General features: G+C 44.4%; 1 protein-coding gene across 1 annotated transcript in view; it reads right to left on the bottom strand.

The window, feature by feature from the left end:
• LOC117040982 (ankyrin repeat domain-containing protein 40-like) overlaps positions 1 to 18,466 on the bottom strand; it is a 58,801-nt gene extending 40,335 nt beyond the window's left edge. Inside the window, exon 1 of the mRNA XM_033139191.1 lies at positions 18,419 to 18,466. Within this exon, the coding sequence (XP_032995082.1) occupies positions 18,419 to 18,438 (20 nt within the window). The 5' untranslated portion in view covers positions 18,439 to 18,466. The remainder of the gene's footprint in view (positions 1 to 18,418) is intronic.
• Between the last annotated feature and the right edge of the window lie 378 nt (positions 18,467 to 18,844).

The following is an 18,844-nucleotide window of genomic DNA, read 5'->3' as shown; positions in this document are numbered from 1 at the left end:
AAATATTACACGTGTGTCTGCTGAATTTAATTGTGTTACTTCGACCCCAGTTTTCTGTTTGTCAATATTATGATTATTATGATTATGATTATTTTGAGGTATTAGCTACCCCTTCCAGATCTGTGTGAGCTGCAGATTTGATAAGGAATCTTTCCAGCCTGGAGAGCTATGCTGCAAAATTCAGTCTTATGAATTTCAAAGGATGGATATGTTTCTGTTCACACCTTGTTTTGGAAAGTGTAGGTTATGTATAAAATGTGAACTAAATCTAATTCCCCCCCCCCAATCCCCTACGACTGAGCTATAGCAAGTAGGAAGCCAATCATGATTGGTAAACTCTCATCACTTAATGACTGTTAATCAAGCTAAATGTCTAAATTTACTTTTAGCGTGGTTAGTTTGCATTGGGGTTAACCAGATAATCTTGGTGAATTGTAGTTCAGCGAGTTCCTGAGAATTTCATTACAGATCCTTCTCTTACGCCAGGGGTGAGGAACCTGGGGGCCTCCAGATGTTGCTGTGACCACTGAGCGTGTTGGCTGGGTCTGATGAGAGTTGTTGAGCCACGGTTTCCCCACCTCTGTCTTACACAGAACTATAATACCCAGGATTCCTTGGGAAGAAGGAATGATGGTTAAACAAGTTAAAGCCTGCAACCCTAAACAAGTTTAACATAAAGTAAGTGCTCATTGGGAATTACTTCTGTGGTAGTACAGGCCCACATAACTTCAGCATGTTCACTTGTCAACTTTTATCAAGGAATAGGTATGTGCTAAGGGACGCTACCTGCCTAGTTGATATTTGGGTGCATGTGGTATCCATGCCATCTTCCTTCCTTGTTCAGCTTTCAAAGAAAGCCAGTCTAGAAGAACCCAAAAGGCTGCCTCTGCTATTGTACACACGACATCTGTGATCTATATTGAAACATTTTATAGTTAAAGAGGAAGATGGGGACTGTTTGGCTAGAAGTATTTTTCTGCAACAGCCTCTGCTGGCTTATGGAGGATACAGCAGGAGGCCGCTGGCATTGTTTGCATTCCAGATGGGGAACAGAAAGTGTGTAGGAAGGTATATTGTGTTTTGTGTGTAAGGCTGATTCAGCTTATGCATGAACCACGGGAATGTCTGTGGAAAGCATAACTGACTAAATATGTAGTGGAAATGTTTTAAACACCCCCCTCCAGGTTATTAAAAAAAGCCTATTTGGCTAGCAGCAATGATCACAAAGACTGAGATTTAAAGGGGCGAGTTGTTTTCGTAAAAGGCTAATTTCATAACAAGGAAACACGTTTTCAGTTATTATTATTTTTTTAAAAAAAATGGCAGTGTCCCATCAGGGTTAAGGCCTCAAGCTTGAAAAATGGGAAGTTAGGGTTCACAACTCAGCAGGCATGTCCTGCGATCTGCAATTACGCTATACAGAATCACACTGTACAAAATCCTGGTGAGGAGGATGGAGAACATGGGACTAGCAAAGATGCCCCATATTGTTCTGTAGGCCTTATGCAGCGCCGGCATTGCTGGAGGAAGCCTCCTCAGCCAATTCAGGCCTGTATGTTGCTTACATCATTGCTTGCAGGATGGGCCAAACAGTGGGAGATGGGGGAGGCTCCTCCAATGCACTAGAGACAAGACTGGAGCACGATCCGCCCCCCACCCCAGCCACCAGCTCTTGGAGCATCCCCCCCCCCAAATCCCTCAAAGCCTGGCAATAGGCAGGCCAACCCTCCTAGCTGAGATATTTCTAAATGGAACCCGTCTGCTATGGGCATTTTCCTCTAAAAAGGTTCCCTCTGTTGCCGGAAGGAGGAAATAACATGGGAGCTGGAGAGAAAGGACTTCAGTTCTCTTCACAGCTCCATTCAGCTCTGGCACGCAGTGGCCGAGGATGGGCCATAATGGGCCACTTCAAACTGCAAAGGCCCAACACAGCTGTCTGACTTGCTCGGTTGTATGCGCTGGCCGAGAATAAGGCCTCTTTGTTTTACCCTTTGGTGGCTAAGGAAGGCTTCAGAACAAACTTGCTAATTCAGAGGAAGGGGGCAGAGGGGGAGGGGGGAGGATTTGGCAGGGGGAAGGGCCTAAGAAAAGAAGCAAGTCTTTCACATGGGCCCCCAAAGTCCAGCCCCCTAGCAGCTTGAAATCCTGATGTATACATGTTGCACCTGTTTTTGAAGGGGCACCTCTCCCACCCCCACAGCACCTCCTCCAAGGGCCAGAGGGTGCAGGTATGCAAGGAGCACTGGTAGGCGTTCCCTTTCTCCTACATTCTTCCCACTGTCATTTACAATTTGTCATGGCAAGAAGCAATGCCGTTACATTTGGCTTGGGTAAAACATATTTGAATTTAGGGTGCCTCCAGAATGAGTATTTTGCAGGAGGGATTCAAGTGCATTCCAAAGAGTTTAGGTTCGGGAAACGAAAGTGGATTGAGGCACTCTGTTGCCCTGGCACTTGAAATCTACCTTTAAAAAAACCCACAATAACGTAAGATTTTTTGCAGTTAGGAAAGTGATGGGGGAATGCATTGAAAAGTGTGTAATGAACGGACAACTGACAGGAAAACCTGTAAACACTATGCAACCAAATCAGGATGAATGCTCATTGTCTGATTACTTCCCTCTGAACAAATGCTCAGTAAAAACTGGATAGAGTCTAAATTCTGCCTAAGTACAGTGCAGACAAATCAGGATGAATTCTCTTCTGGAGGAACCCTCAGAGAACTCGTCAGTTACTTGAGGGCCTACTACTAATAAGCTGCTCTCTGGGCCCATCAATAGGAGGCTAACAGGTACCAGGGACAAGGTCTTTCCCACTCTAGTCCCCTTGCCTCTGGCATTCATGTCCCAAGAAAATACAGGTGGCCCACCTCTATTTTTAAAATAAACATTGTCATTTCAACCTGCTTTTTAAAATTGATCAGTTATTGCGATTAACAACTGCAGCTCGGTTTGAAAGTGGCGTAAAGTGGTTTTAATTTTATGGTTCTATATATTTTTAGGATTTTATAGAATTTTGTTACACTGCACTAGGAGGGAATTGGGTCCTGGAAGATAGTAGCTAAGTCACTTAATAGAATACAGTAAATAAATAGCAGCTAATTAACAGCAAGAAAGTTAAACATGATGTTGAGGAGAAGGCAGGAATGCGAGAGGAGCTATTAATTTCCCTCCAAAGCTAGCAGTAGTTGGTTTTGGGGTTGGTGTTTTTTTTTTTAATGAATAGAGGTTTTTAAGCATAAGACTGATGATCCTCTACCAAGGATGCTGTAGTAGTAAGATTCCTGCATTGACAGAGGGCTGGATCCCTGAGGTCTGACTGTGTGATTCTAAAGAAAGAAGATTAAAACCCTTTCATGGAGCTTGGCCTCTATGATCGGCAAAGCACGAGGCTGCTAATTAATAGTAATAATGGGCAGGAGAGCCTGGCTTCTGGTTCATAACAAGGACCTACGTGGTTGAGCATCCTGTTCCCCACAGTGGTGTTCCAGATTCTGCTGTGGGAATGCACAAGCACGACAACAGCAAGCGGTACCCCCCTCCTACCCATGTCCCCCAGCAACTAGCGTACAGAGGAACGCCTCTGATCCTGGAGGAATTGAGTCATCACGATTGGCAGCCATCAAAGAAAAGGGACGACAAGACCACCTCTAAGCTATGGGAGATCCTAATCATCACAGCACTCTAGTTATCAAGCCGAGCTGGCCCTAAGTAGGCTTAGAACTGCGGCCTTAAAAGCTAAACGTGGATTTAGGTAAACAAAATAGATAGCATGCCTTATGGATTTACTCAGGGGATGGAGGGCGTGTAGTGTGTTGTTGGTGCGCGAAATCCCAAAGCGTAAGCTGAGAAATACTGCGCACAGAGGTAAAGTCCATTGCAAAAAGGGAAGGGTGGTATACAAAGCCAGATAGCCCAATAAGAGCTTGTGGGACAGCATGCAGGTATTGTTACCTGCGTACAGGTATTTAGAGACAAACAAACAGAAGTATTGTGGCTGAGAACTTGGCAGGTACCATGGATATAATTTTAAAGTATGAACAAAAAGGCAAAAGGCCATGTAGCAGAGGAAAAGGCATAGGCTCATGTACATGTGAGCAATGGTCTAGGTACGGTGTGGGGGCACTACTGGCTCTCCAGATGTTGTAGGACTCCAACTCCCATCAGTCCCAGCCAGTGTGGTCCTTGGCAGGGATGATGGGAGCTGGAGTCCAGCAACACCGGGAGGGCCACAGATTCCTTATACCCCTTGTCTAGTTTGACCCTCAGACAGAGCAGCTTGCTCCACGTATGCACCAAGCTTGGAAACTGGGTTACATGTTATAAAAGAGAAGCAGTTGTCCTCCTCGCTGCTTCTTTTCTCCTGCTGTTACTGTCCTGTCCTGCCCCTCCTGCCCCAGACACAGGAAACTACCAACTCACATATATGGAAGCGACCCAGACCAGCATGTCGGGTGGACCTACCTGCTTTTGTTTTCTCCTGAAACAGAGTTAAGGAGCTTCCAATTGCCAGCTTCAAATTCTGAGCAGGTTTTTAAAGACTTTTGCTGAAACGGGATGGTGTTTCTAAGGTCACTGCAGTGCTGCGATGAGGAAAACTGCACCTGGAACATTTCTCCTATATAGGTGCAGGATCTTTGCAGGAAAAAAGAAAATGCAAAGTGCAATGTGGCCTGTCAAGAGACTGGACTTTTATCCAGAGCCAGCTGCAGAAGGTAGCAAGGCCAGGCTTTGCTGGGCACTCTCGAGACTGGCGAAGGGGACACAAACCACAACCCCTACTCCAAATGGATAATATATCTGTCCATTTGGGTCACTCTCAGCTTCTCATTTGCTTGTTTCCAAGAAGACATCACAAAAATTCAGCCGCATTAATGAACATTTCTCTGAATAAACACATATTGGTATGCCTTATATTCATATATCTGAACGCAACTACCCCCCGTGTAATATGTGTGTGGTTTGCGGCAGCCTGTGTTGAGAATTGCAGCCTTCATTTCCCAACTGGGAAGTAGTCGCTGCCTGCTATTCACCTTATTTTCAAGAGCAGGGGGTAGGAAATGGTTAACCCTGCAATGAAAGAGGCAGCAATGGAGTCCCTCTGGGAGAAGCAGTTCCAGCTCCTGAACTTACTATTCATGCTCTTCTAAATGCCTATCTGTTTCCTCTCAGGCACAGTAAGGACTGGAAACACAGAGAGGGGGGGGCGAGTGCCCAGGACAATTTCTAATTCTAGAACTGCCAGGATCATGAAATATTAAAAATATCCGCCCATGCAACGCACTGTAAGGCTGGCTTCGCTTCCAAAGGGTGCCAGGGCCCAGAATGGTTTCCTCAATTGTTTAGTTGCAGGGAGGGGGGTGGTTATCCCCAGTCAGTTTGTTTACACCCCAACCACTGTGCAAATAAAATGCAGGGTGAGCCATCCTGCCCTCTCTGCTAGGTCACATGTATTCATAAGGTTTCCACCTTTATTTCCCCACCCCCACCCTGCCACTGCCGGAAAAGAGTTGTATGATAGGAAGACATTCAGCAGGTAAAGTCTCTCTCTCTCTCCCCCCCCCCCTTTACCACTGAATTTACAGGCTGGAGAAAGCATTGCCTTTTACCAGCTGAATCTTATGCATTTAAATTACTTATGAGCCATTAAGCTCCGAGAGAGCAGTTTGCAAATAAAACCAACGGAGCAACATACAATTAAGAACAACTACAACAGAGCATAATCAAAGGACAACACAAAACAACATTTAAGAGCAAGCTCTGCTTGTCATACAGCTGTTAAAGGCACTGAAGCTCTGAGTACTGGGGTGGGCGGAGTTATTTCCAACCCTCTACACACACACACTACACACACAGTGCTTCACTGTGTCTAAGTTCAGGTCACTTATGCAATTACTGTGCTGGTGTGTTGTGTAGGCACAAGTAAGGAAACAGCAGCTGGAACTAAGGAGGGCTGATGCAAAACAGGACAGGGTTCCTTGCACCTTCAGTTCTAGTCATGTAGCCAACAGAAGTTCAGCCGGTGTCATCTGCATGACAAAAAAAAAAATGATAGTTTGCATGAAATTCCCTTTTCTATGCAACTTCCCATGCAGCGTAAATTCCTTCTGCCACACAACTATCTATTATAGGTGCAGGAGTCCTGTGCTCATTTGCAGCTGCCCATCCTGTGCTGCATAAAAAACAGAGGTAGGTTCAGGGCTAAGTCAAGTAAATGGGATCCATCAAAATGCCCTGTTCATTAGCTTCTCAGCTCTGTAGCTATTTACAGCTGGAGACAAAGCACTACACTCCAGCTCAGCAAAGCAGTTCTTAAAAATAAGTTAGCCTGTGTGCTTCTTAAATAAATTGTGCTTCTCAACAGGAGATCCACTTCTGACAAGAGAATCATAACTGTCCATATTGTGAATATAACATGGGTCAGGGGAAAATGTTCAGGGCTTATCCCCTTGCTACATTTGTGCTAGTAAAGAAAATCTCTGCTCTCCCCACTGTTCACTGACGGCACTCCTTAAGAGATTGGAGAACTGGGCCAAAACTAACAAAATGAATTTCAATAGGGACAAATGTACACTTAGGCAGGAAGAACCAGCTGCACAAATATAAGATGGGGGACATCTGGACTGCCAGTAGTACATGTGAAAAGGATCTGTGAGTCTTTGTAGACCACAAGCTTAACATCAGTCAACAGCGTGATGCAGCAGCAAAAAAAGCTAATATTGTACTAGGCTGCATCAACAGAAGTCTAGTGTCCAGATCAAGGATAATCATAGTCCTGGTCAGACCACACCGGGAGTACTGTGTCCAGTTCTGGGCGCCACAATTTAAAAAGAATGTTGACAAGCTGGAATGTGTGCAGAGGAAGGCAAGCAAGATTATCAAGAGTATGGAAACCAAGCCTTATGAGGAACAGGCACACAACACACATTTGGAAAGCTCTGAGCTAAGAGAATTGATTATGTGACAAAAATGAGATGAGATATAAAACCATCTTCAAATATCTAAGCGGCTGCCACATGGAGGATGGAACAAGCTTGTTTTCTTCTGCTCCAGAGGCTAGGGCACAGACTAGTGGATTCAAGTTACAAGAAAGGAGATTCCAACTAAATATCAGGAAGAACTTACTGACAGTAAAAGTCGTTTGACAGTGGAACAGACTTTCCCAAGAGATGGTCTGTGGCAAAAAAAACTACAAACCTTACATGCTGTTTGTTACACTCCAGAATTCATTCTGATGCCTGATTATAATATAGCAATAACCTTCAGACTGAGTGCAGTGCTTAAATATCCTACACATTTTTGGGGCTCACAGCTCTCCAAGGAATGAAAATCTGGGGCTGGAACCCACACACGAATGAAACCACAACCCTCCCACTTTCTGGCCCACTAGAGATAAACACTTTCCCTTCTGTTCTGCTAAACCACAAATGCTTGGCTGCCAAAGGGGAGCATCTTTACGAAATGCAGTGCCAAGTGCCCCGTTTTGCTGCAAATGGTATCTGCTAGTGGTAGCTATCTGCAGAATGTTCAAGCGGAACCATTTTGCAGGAGAGAGAAGTGAACCGCCGCACAACAGCCTCACTTTATCCCATGGCTCATCACTTAAATAGCATTGGCTGCGCTGAGCTAAGCATCTGTGTTGTTTTAACCAGCTGCTTCTTGATCTGATCTCAACCACCCACCTATGGAGAAGCAGCAAAATGGCTAGAGGTGAGTCAAAGGAGAAGACTTCTGAGGCAAAAACACACTTGGAATATACCGGTATAGGCTGCTTAAGGTGGGTATGATCACACTTTTGTCACAGAACTCTGTGCAGGATCACCAGATCAAATTGCAAGGCTGGAAGGCTGCACAGACGCCATACATTGAAAGCCCACGACTCCCACCAAAAATCTTTAGAACCGTAGTTTAAAAGTGTTGAGAATTATAGCTCTGTGAGGAGTAAACTACATTCCCAGGATCCTTTGGGGGAAATCATGTGCTTTCAATGTAGGGGGTGCACACAGCCAAAGCATGTAAGGGGAGGGTATATTGGGGCCGATTCAGACCTACATAGGATCCACAAACTGAAGAATAGGTTTTCAGGTAACTAATGACTTGCATTGTAAAAGGAATCCCATCTACCCTCCCTCTAAAGTACGGGGATGTCTGTCAGTTTCAGATTTATGGGGATTTTTTAATTTTTTATTTTAAAAGAACAATCCAACATCTAAGGGACAGTGGAATGTATTTTTCCACTATTAACCTCCATCCACGTCAGGAAAAACTTAAAATGTGGTACATTAGGCTGCTCTGAAAGGTATAGGAGCAGGGCCAGTTAAAAACTTGTACATATATTTTGCAAACTGAAAGCTCCCTGGAACATTAAGTTAAACCTATGGTTGCCAATTCAACCTTAAAAGGTGCTTTGCAATTAATGGTTCCTGTTCAAAAGAGCTGTATGGCACGGTATTATTTTGAGGGCTTATTTACACAAAAATACTTTTATCTCACCGTCTGAAGAATCATGAGGGGAGCAATCACATATAGTGGTGACCCATATAAATGATCCCTCCGTGTGACCCATCGTGGTCAGGCCACGAGACCATTTGCGGTGGCCCAACTAATTCTCAAGTCAATTGTGTGCCTATCAGGGGTGCGGAACCTCAGGCCTGGGGCCCAAATGCAGCCCTACAGAGACCTCTCCAACAGACCCACTGTACTCTTCCCAGGCCACAGCATTCATTGGACCTGCTCTGTACCCTCCTTGAGTGCTTTTGTTTGGCTGAAACATGTCTCTGAATTGTGATAACACCTCTTGCTTGCCTGGATGAAGAGGAGTCGGTGGGTGGGTGGGTGCATAAACCTCTAACTTTGGTGTGGCTGGAATACAGTTTACTGTACAAATGAGTTTCATCTGTTGTTCTGCCCATTTTTCTCTTTGGTCCCAGCTCCCACTGCTCATATATGGTCCATAGGAGGTTTCTCAGGAGGGAATATGACCACCTGGCTGAGAAAAGTTCTCCATCCCTGGTGCATATGAACTCTAAATTATTTGAACGTGCTGTGAAAAGCAAATGGGGTTGAAAAAATGTGACTTGTCACTTCTATTTTTTAAAGACAAGAGACAGGGCATACTTAAAAAAAACCAAATAAATCAAATACATCAGAAGTTATGCTTTGGATATAGAGCGTCAAAAAAGTTGCAGCACTCCGTTCCAACCATTTTTTTTAAAGTGCTGCAGTACACAACGGGGCATCTGCCAAGGAGTTAGCATTGCTGCTGGCCACCCCACCCCTACCCCCCAAACAGGAAAAAAATGCTTGTACAGGGAATTTTTGTGCTTGGTATTCTGTGCAAGGTTCACAAGATGGTGCTTGAGAAATAATGGTCCACATCCCATTGCTTTTCACTAAATCAAACACCAGGTGGCACTTGACATCACAAGATAGAGATGCTTGTAACTGTTGGGAGGAAATTTTAGAACTGCCCATTTTGCTCATTAGCTTCTTTAGCTGGCGTTTATGAAGCGAGGGGGAATTCCTCCCCCTGCCCCGTTATGGCAAAATATGTGTAGGATGGCCAAGCGCAAAGGATGAGAGCATTTCTGTACCATTTAACAGCTGCACGGAAGAGGGAAATCTCAACAGATGCTGCTGCCAAACTGCACCTGCCAAAATTCCCTGTTCTACCCAGCTACAAAAGAGGCCTGCCTACATTTCGTATCTAATCACCAAGAACATAAGAGTTTTGTAAGACACACTGACTTAATATTCCTTATACCTGCTAGCATTGGAGCAAGCAATCCTCTGATCTCTGCTTCTTCTTATGCCTCAAAGCAGCTCACACTACAACCGTTTGTTGAAGACTATGAACCGTCTGTTTAGGATGAACTATATAGTACAGCATCTATTACTTCTGCATGGGACTATTTGTATTTTGTGTAATGCAGCTACACTGATTTTTAAAATCACGCATTTGTGTTTCTTATGTGTTGGATCGCACTTGTGTCCCTTAGAGTATTTGTTGGCTTGTACCATTTGTAAGAAAATTAATGGTGTTTTGTTTCCGTAACACCATATCATAAAATATCAGGGTGTCGTAGAACTGTAAAACATAAAAAACCAGATACAAGTCATAAAGTGACTAGTTATTGTTTTCAGATCTGCAGTACAGAAGAGGACACACATATTGGCATTTGCTGGAGGTGTGAGTGGCAAGTGCAACCGAAACAGCAACGAGGCATCTCTAAATTAATATCTGGCATATTTATTCAATCTCTTTGCTCATGTTTCAAGGTCCCAGTTTATACTACACTGCAATGAAGCTGATGAATGTGTCTGTTGGAGTGGGCTTGAATTCAGCAAAGCTTATGGCATAATAAATGTGTTAAGTCTTTAAGGTGCCATGAGACTCAGGCCCAGGACATTCAGTATTTTGTGGGCAGAATACTTCCCTAACAGCCTGTTCGGTCCCTCCTTGGGATGCGATTCCCCATTTCCCCACCTGCTGGGCTCCTCCCTCAGAGTCAGAGCATTTGCAGGGTCCCAGCTCCCCCCCCAGCCCACTGGAACTTCCCCCCCAAATTCTCCCGCTTATCAGATGTGTTCACACCACTAGCTTAAAATGCAGCTAGGTAATTTTTACTCTAATCCATCCGAAGCTGGTTTTGGGGGGGAATGCATCAAAATGCAGTATTTCATCAGAAACGAAAAGGTAGATATATAGATATGGATTACGGCTAATGCTAGGTGTGCACACTACTTCCTAACCGGTGGCAAGAGTGCACTGAATGCAAAGTACCGGTAATCAGGAACGTGTAAACCGCTTCATGGTGATTTGTGCTCACGGTGCTATCGCGGAGGTCGCCTGTGACCCACCTCCAGTACGATTTGTGCCTGCAATTCTTTTCAGGCAGTCATACTTGCTTCGTTTCCAAATAGTGCATTTCCTGTAATTTCCTGCTGAAATCCAGTAACGTCTCATACCACAGGTGTTCAGGGTAGGCTGTGCTTCTTGGTTGCACTACAGCCCCTCCAGACAGCAACAACGTGGTAGCATTGGGGATGCATCTCAGAACAAACCAATAAAGCAGAACAAATCCATCACAAATGCCCTATTTTTGTGTCAAGGTTACGGAGCACATTGCAGAATACACCTGCAGTAGAAGCCAGTCTGGAGGAGCCCCCCAAAAAAATTCTTAGAAAATAGAACCCTTCTCTTTTTATTATTATTTCCACATCTTTTCTATTTCTATTCCTCACTATTCTCATGTATTATGTCACCAAAAATTACTCATTAAACATCTTGAAGCCACTAACGTTCAGGTTTAAGGGGCAAGGAGAGATCATCCTTTATTTTTCTGCAGCACTAAGACCGGAAGGGAATGCCCTTTTAAATAAATAAAGCCTGCATCTTAAGCTCCTCATCCTGCAATCTCTTCAACTGAGATTAAAAACCTCACAAAATGCAGTGACCCTCCGTTTCCTGTGCACAGCGGTTTGGACACTGAGCACTCCAGGGTTAATTGCCTTTTTTAAAGGTCCACCTGATAAGAATGTCCTACAGACCTGTTTTAAAAACACAAGGGGGGAAAGTCCACCTCTGCTGTCTTCTGGACCTTGATCTGGCAGCTTTTCTGGTTCTTCTGGTTCACTGGCAAACCTGAACCTGAGAAGCATGCGGGCCATTTGCGTTTGCTGCCACCAGCATTTTACATAGCATCACAGCGACCTGAATTATCCATGCAAGCAAAGAGCTAATGGGTGCAGCAGTACTGACTAAAAGGGCTGGAGGACTGGATATGGGTGGCGCTGAGTTAAAGGGTAGGATGGAGCTAGGACTGGCAGAGTTCCTATGCCTTTAGCAACTGCATGGCAGGGGGAAATTCGAGAGCTGAAGCTTTCTTCGTGACAAGAATTCTGCATCCGCTGAAGTTTGACCTGGAAAAGGACTCATAGGAAGCTGCCTTATACAGAGTCAGAATACTGGTCCATTTAGCGCAGTACTGTCCACACTGACCAGCAGACTCTCTGCAGAGTTTCATGTGTAGGAGGTTCTGTAATTGCTACCTGGAGATGCTGGTGATTGAACCAGGAATCTTCTACATACGAAGCAGATTCTCTACCACTGAGCTACAAGAGCCGCTTTATTGCAGGGTGGGGAGATCACGGTTCCAAGCCAGCTATCCTATGTTAATTTAACACTTCTAATGGAAAAGCAACCCTTTGTTGTATGTTAAATTAGTATTGCAGTAAGAGCACTTACTTGTACAGTGGTACCTCAGGTTACAAACACCTTGGGTTACAAACACTTCAGGTTACAGACTCCGCTAACCCAGATGTAGTACCTCGGGTTAAGAACTTCAGGATGAGAACAGAAATTGCACAGTGGCGGCAGCGGGAGGCCCCATTAGCTAAAGTGGTGCTTCAGGTTAAGAACAGTTTCAGGTTAAGAACGGACCTTCGGAACAAATTAAGTTCGTAACCAGAGGTACCACTGTATACATTTTGGTGTTGTATAGCAATCCTAGAAGCCTTCTGCTTCCTTACATTTTGTGACCTTTTCGCCCTCCCCGCTTACAACATTTCCCCTCCGCACCCATGTGAGGGTGTTTGTGTAATCTGCCAAATTTGGGTAATGCTTCATTCATTGGACAAACTTAGCTATGGCCCAGGAAAGCTTCTGGTGCAATCATTCCACTGTTGTTATTGCTGCAATGGACTTAACACGGCTACACCTCTGAGTTTTGTGTCTATGGGAAGGTGAAAGGAAAAGAGACGCTCTGGGCTGCCCTTCCTAATCCTCCTTGCAGTGACTCCATTGCTGAGGAACGGGAGAAGCTTGCCCGGCTTTTATTTCCTGTTTGACTGCCAATATAATGAGTTTAGTGACACACAAGGGAAAGCGTGTCCATACTGGCTCCTGCCTTAATTGCTAAGGGCGCTCCTAGATGTCAGCTTCCCCAGCAACAGTAGCTGCGTGCAAAACTGGGAGGAAAACAGGAAGCGCCTCACATTACCATGGGGCTTAGGGATACCATTTCTAGTTTTGAGCAGTGGGTTCTGTTATTGCTCCCTCACACAGGCACACATACACACACACACACCAGTGGTCCTTTGCAACTATCTGCATGGGATTTGGAATCTGGCACACAATTAACACCTGGCTTGCAGGTAAACAACACTACAGTGTGCCAATTATCAGCAAAAGCACTAAAATCAATAGGAAAAGCCAGTATCGGGGAAGCACTGATATTACCTTAGCAGCATCCTTTTTCCTAAATGGAATTTTGGGGGGAATTGCTCATTTTGACTCTGTTAGATAATTGGGTATGACAAGTAGTAAATAATTTATTTTAAAGTGCCAAATGGTGTTTTTGAAATTTTCAAGCAACCTCTAGTGCTCTGTGCCTATCTTAGCGCCCTCAACCTCAGCTACATTTCTGTGGAGAAGGATTAGGCTGCCTGGGTACCGAAAAAGAGGGAATTACAGCAGGTGTAGCTTGTAGTGTGAACTGTATCTGCTGAAATCCCCTCTTCTAAGCAACTCTTAAAGGGGCAGCAGCCATGTTCTCTTTTGCATTTGGCTACCCTAAGATTAGTATTAAGAACATATAAATAGTAATCTGCCATCGGCCCAATCAAACCCAGCACTGTCTAAAACAGAGCAGTGGTCTTTTTTTCAAGCTCTGGTGAAGGGATAATTCCCTGTTTTGCTATCTATCTAATATATTTTAGCTGGAGATGCTGGGCAAGGATTGGGACCGAAGTTTAGGGGGAAATATTAAGGTTGCCATTACATATTGTACACAATTACTTTTCTGAGGAGATTATAATCATTCTTTCTATTTCCAGTGTCCAGGCTGGGAGTGACATTGCTTACTGTAGCCCAAATGGCACCACCCACAAATGAGAGACGCATCATCTCTGCCTGGGAGACAAGGGTTTAAATCCCCACTCGGCCACGAAGCTCAATGGGTGGCCTTGCACCAGGCACTGCCTCTCAGGGTTGTAGTGGGGATTAAAGGGGGGGGAGCCATGTCCACAACCTTGAACGCCTTGGATAAAAAGGTGTGATATAAATGTAATAAATGAATAAAAGTACACTCCACCACCTTGGAAAAAGGAAGAGTTTAAAAAACAAATCCAGCCCAATTAAGTCATTTGAGGCCCACGGGCATGTTTGTAACCTTGGGAGTGGGCCATGGGCACCCTCACAAAAATGACTGTTAATGGGTTGGGGGGCTGCCCATTCACCAAAACGACTGCCGTAGTAGTACGTGCGGCCAGCCACACAAATACCACTTTTACAGAAGGCAAACTCCCCTTCTTCCAATACACACAGGCCTAGCAAAATAAAAAGGAACACACACAAACCCAGCCAGAGAGACAAAATCAGCCCTAGAGAGAGGGAGAAACTCAAGAGGCAAAAAAAAACATAACAAAAGCAAACCTACAAGCTCACACTCCCTCCCACAACAGCAATGGGTTGTTGGTGGTTGTTGCTGCCCTCCCCACAACCTCACCTTTTTCTGTCTGCTTCTTTCCACGTTTATGCAGGCCTCTTCCCCACATTCCCTTGCAGGGCTGAGTCCTGGTCTCAACCTGGAAAAGGTCATGGAGTTGAGAGAGGAAGTGCCCTTTTTTCACTTCCTCCTTCACTTCTATGTGCTTTTAAAGGGTGTGGTTGGTCCCTGCCTACTGCCTGTGATCAGGTGTATAATGTGCAATTAATTGCACCTGGGCCAATGCCTTAAGGGGCCCCCAGACTCTGAGCTTTTGGGGAGGGGGAGAGTAAACCTCTAACCACACTAGAAGAAAAGTTATAAAACAAAAAGTACAGGCATACTTCTAAGCTATTTCTGGGAGGGAAGCCAGCCAGGGTGTTCCCTGCCTTTCAGTGTTTTTAACCAATGAGTGAAGTCAGAACTGTGATTTATTTATTTGGCTGACGTGTTGCAAGAATCCCTGCTTCCATATCATTTTCTAATCCCTGGATTCGCCCAGATTTCCCCTTCGATTCATTTCTTCCTGGCAACCTTTCCTATGGTGGTTTCATGAGAGATCAGGTGCTCCCTACAAGTTATTTACTGCAAATGCTACTACACAATAAGTAGCTGGGGTCCAGACAGTCATTAAGAATTTAGTGTAAAATTAACTTACAGAGCATCAGTTCATCGGAACAAAGGCAACCCCCACCAGCTGCACATGGTTACATGTGGAGATTTTTTGCCTCCTCCTATATCTTCGCAACAGCTACGTGAGGTAGGTTAGGCTGAGAGCTGATGACTGACCTAAGATGGGAAGTGAACAAAAACAGCGAGTGAGTTAAAAAATATGAAGCTGACTGCATGTGCTCAGAGTATTCTCTTTTTGTTTGTTAAGGTTGCCCAGATGTTTGTGTTTTGCTGAGAGATGTGAAACAGTACAGCCTCGGAGTATTTTTTTTTGTAGTCAATGCAAGTTTGATTAATAATATTTGGGGGGGGGGAGTAATTCACGCTATGTTGAATGTTCCATCTGTGCAAGCCTATCAGTTACCCAAACAGAATGACACCCCCTCATCCATGTGCTGTCCTGGGGACTCCCCCAGTCACCCCAGAGTCAATTATGCAGATGCCTTGTGCAGGGCCTCTGCTGATGGGGTTTGTTAGGCGAATCCTACCAATAGCCTTTAAGATACCTCAATATGGATTTTCTGGTGCCTTATTTCATGCATTGCTTTGGGAAGGGGAAGGAGAGTCCTATTTTTGGAATTCCTCCAGGAGCCCCAACCACCTTAATCTGGCCTTGCTAGTACTGCCAAAGGGAGAAAAAAAAATGGAGCACCGGGGGAAGTCATTGTTGCCATTTGCACCAACAAGCACCTCACTGGTGCTATCAGATGGTTGAGGGGAGACAGAAAACTGGGGTGGGGAGGATGGAATGGCTGAAACACTGAACTATTTCACCTCACATTGCAACATGTTCTCAGAGTAGGCCTATTTAAATTAATAAATCTAAGTTAGTCATGCCCATTAACTTTCACTGGGTCTACTCTGGGGCTAGCACTGGATACAGCTCATTATTTCAGGTCTCATTAGTTATTTAGAATTCGAATTACATTTTTTAACATAAAAAGGGAATTTTAAAAAAAATTGACTGATGAGGAATATGCAGCCTGAGCAGCACGTTTTAGTTCTGCTCTACGCGTCCATAAAAGTAGGCAGAAAATCATCATAATCTATAAATGGGATGGGATACTGTAGTATTTTTCCTTCTTGTCAATGAAAAGCCAAATGATCCTTCAAACCAAGCGTATTGTAGCAAGTGTACAGCTCTTGCTCTCGTAATGAAAATAGTCTGCAGCATTCCAACAAAAGCCTAAAAGTCCTCTGACAGGAAAACGCCAGAGTGGCACTCTCCAGTGTCATCCAGGACTAGATTATTCCCAGAGCAGCTTGTTGTTTCCAGAAAAGACAATTTGAAATTCAGTGGGTGGGTGTGAAGTGAGCTTCCTAATCATGTGCTGCTCAAATCAAGCTCTCTTGTTCTGGCAAATGGAAAGATGCTCAAGGGGGGAATCTCTTGATTTCTATAGGCCAGTCACAAAATTACTGTGGAATTTGAGTCTGTGTAACAAACAGCAAATAGCACACCTTAGCCGCACATCCGCAGCCATATTCATGAAGCAGATTGCTTAAAGGCTTCACTGTAACGTAATTCCACTCTAATCCTGCGTCATGATTTGCACTGCTTCGTGATCTGCAAGCTAAGAACATCAGTCTTAGGCGCACAGGGAGCTACTGCAAAGCAGGTCAGACTGTTTGTCCATCTAGCACACACAATATTACCCACTCTGACTGGCAGCAGCCCTCTTTCTTATCAACGGCTACCTGACTTTTTGAAACTGGAGATGCCAGGGAATGAAATTGGGCCTCCAGTATGAAAACAGTGCCCTCTGCCCAGTGAGATACGGTCTTATCTCCAAAACCCTCTTCCAAATTCCCAAGGGAGCAGATTTACAGCATAAGAATAGAGTCAACAAGGATGCAGCCAAACAGAATGATTTATGCAAGCACCGCTGTGAGTATCTCTCTGTGGATCAATGGCCAACTTTTTATCAGTGGCAAAATTGGAGCTGTTGGTGCAGGAGTTAATTTTGACAGCCCCCATAGCCATAGGCGTAGATGGGGGCAGGGAGGGGCAGCTGCCCCCCCCATCAAGTAAAACAATAAAAATATTTAACTAACTGAACCATCACGTCAGTTCTGCCCCCTAAAAAAGTCCTCCCCCCTCCCCCCCAAAAGCCTATAGCCACATCCCACAAATAGAGTCCATAGACATGTCCAAAATGTTGGCAGCTGTGTTGATCCAAAACACAGAGAACAAGAAAGAACAGCACTACATGACATCCAACCCAATTTATCAGGATGAGCTGATGGTGAAAGAATAGTGAGGTGGGTTACAGTGGTGTAGTGCTTTGCGTAGGGATACCCTATATGATGCTTTCCAAGTGTTGGACTACAACTCCCATTCACGACAGCACTGATTTTCCTAAATCTTCTCTCTGTGCTCCCTGCACCTGTCCTCATAGCACCTTGCTGTGATGTTGGAAACAGAGCAGAGAAAGGATGCTGTTATTCTCATATTATATGTATGTCCTATAAACAGGGCCTAATATCAGGCCAGCATTTTGGGACCATCCAAAAAGAATGTTATCCTTTTAAGAGGCAGAAAGAAAGAAAGAAAGAAAGAAAGAAAGAAAGAAAGAAAGAAAGAAAGAAAGAAAGAAAGAAACTTCGTCTTCTCATGCTTGGTCCTATTTTAACCATTGCCCAGTCATGTCTTTTCCACAAATCTACTACACATACATAATAAAGGGCATATATTTTATAGACTGCCCCTTAGTGCTCAATGAACCTGGAAGAGGTTTGGCAAGACCTTGAAATTGAGGCCCCTTGTTGTTGGCATGTTTTCCTATGGGGCCTGCATTCTACAAATGAGGTCAGCCTAGTAGTTTATCAGATTATTCATCTGAAGCTTGGTTTTTCAAAGTCAGCTGCACAAATCCAATCAAAACAGAGCCTGTTTGGTCAAATCTGAAAGTAAAAAAACAAGGGCAGAGAGATGGGGGTAAAGGGGTCTGTAGCTCTGTGTTGCTGCACGCCAAGATTTTTCTAAAAATATTTTACAACTGTTCTCAGCTCTGCACACTGATCATACTTTATCTGTGAGGTAAATGTCTGAGAATACTGAGGGCAGTGTGATTTATCCTGCTAAATGCCCCCTGCCTTCTGTGCAGCAAGCTTTCTCCACTAAAATATAAAGCCAACAGGGCAAAAAGCCCCAGGAACACAGTCTGTTTGACTATGCCCAGCCACCACTACACTTTTCTGGAACAATCACTTCAGCAGGATTGTACAGTTTAACAAAAAAAATATTTTAATGCTACTCACGAGAGGAATGCAGTCAACATTGTTCATTCAATTTAAATCAGCTTGCTGATGACCAAAAAAGAAAAAGAAAAAAAGAGTGCTGAACCAGACAGTTTGCTTCATCTGTTTCCAAACGAGACATACAAACTCTGAGGTATTTCTTATTCAAACATTATAGAACAGTTCAGAGTTCTAAAACCAACCTGATCACGTATTATGTGCAAACAGATGCTACATAAACTAGCTGTGCTTGTTTCCAAAGCACCACTGGCTAGTACAGAAGTCAGCTATTTTGATGTTTCAGTTAATGCTAATTGGGATAGCCACGTTCCCCGTACACCCCAGAAGATGTGCAGAGAGGTAACAGCAGGCAATAGCAGCCAAAGAACTCAGGCAGGGCCCACAGTCTCAAGGTGTGGCTCCTCTGAGAGCCATGACGGTGACCAG

This window comes from Lacerta agilis, chromosome 2 (genome assembly GCF_009819535.1).
Source record: "Lacerta agilis isolate rLacAgi1 chromosome 2, rLacAgi1.pri, whole genome shotgun sequence".
In the NCBI taxonomy this organism is placed as follows: Eukaryota; Metazoa; Chordata; class Lepidosauria; order Squamata; family Lacertidae; genus Lacerta; species Lacerta agilis.
Note: the sequence above shows the minus strand (reverse complement) of the source record. Positions and strands in the feature narration are given on the sequence as shown.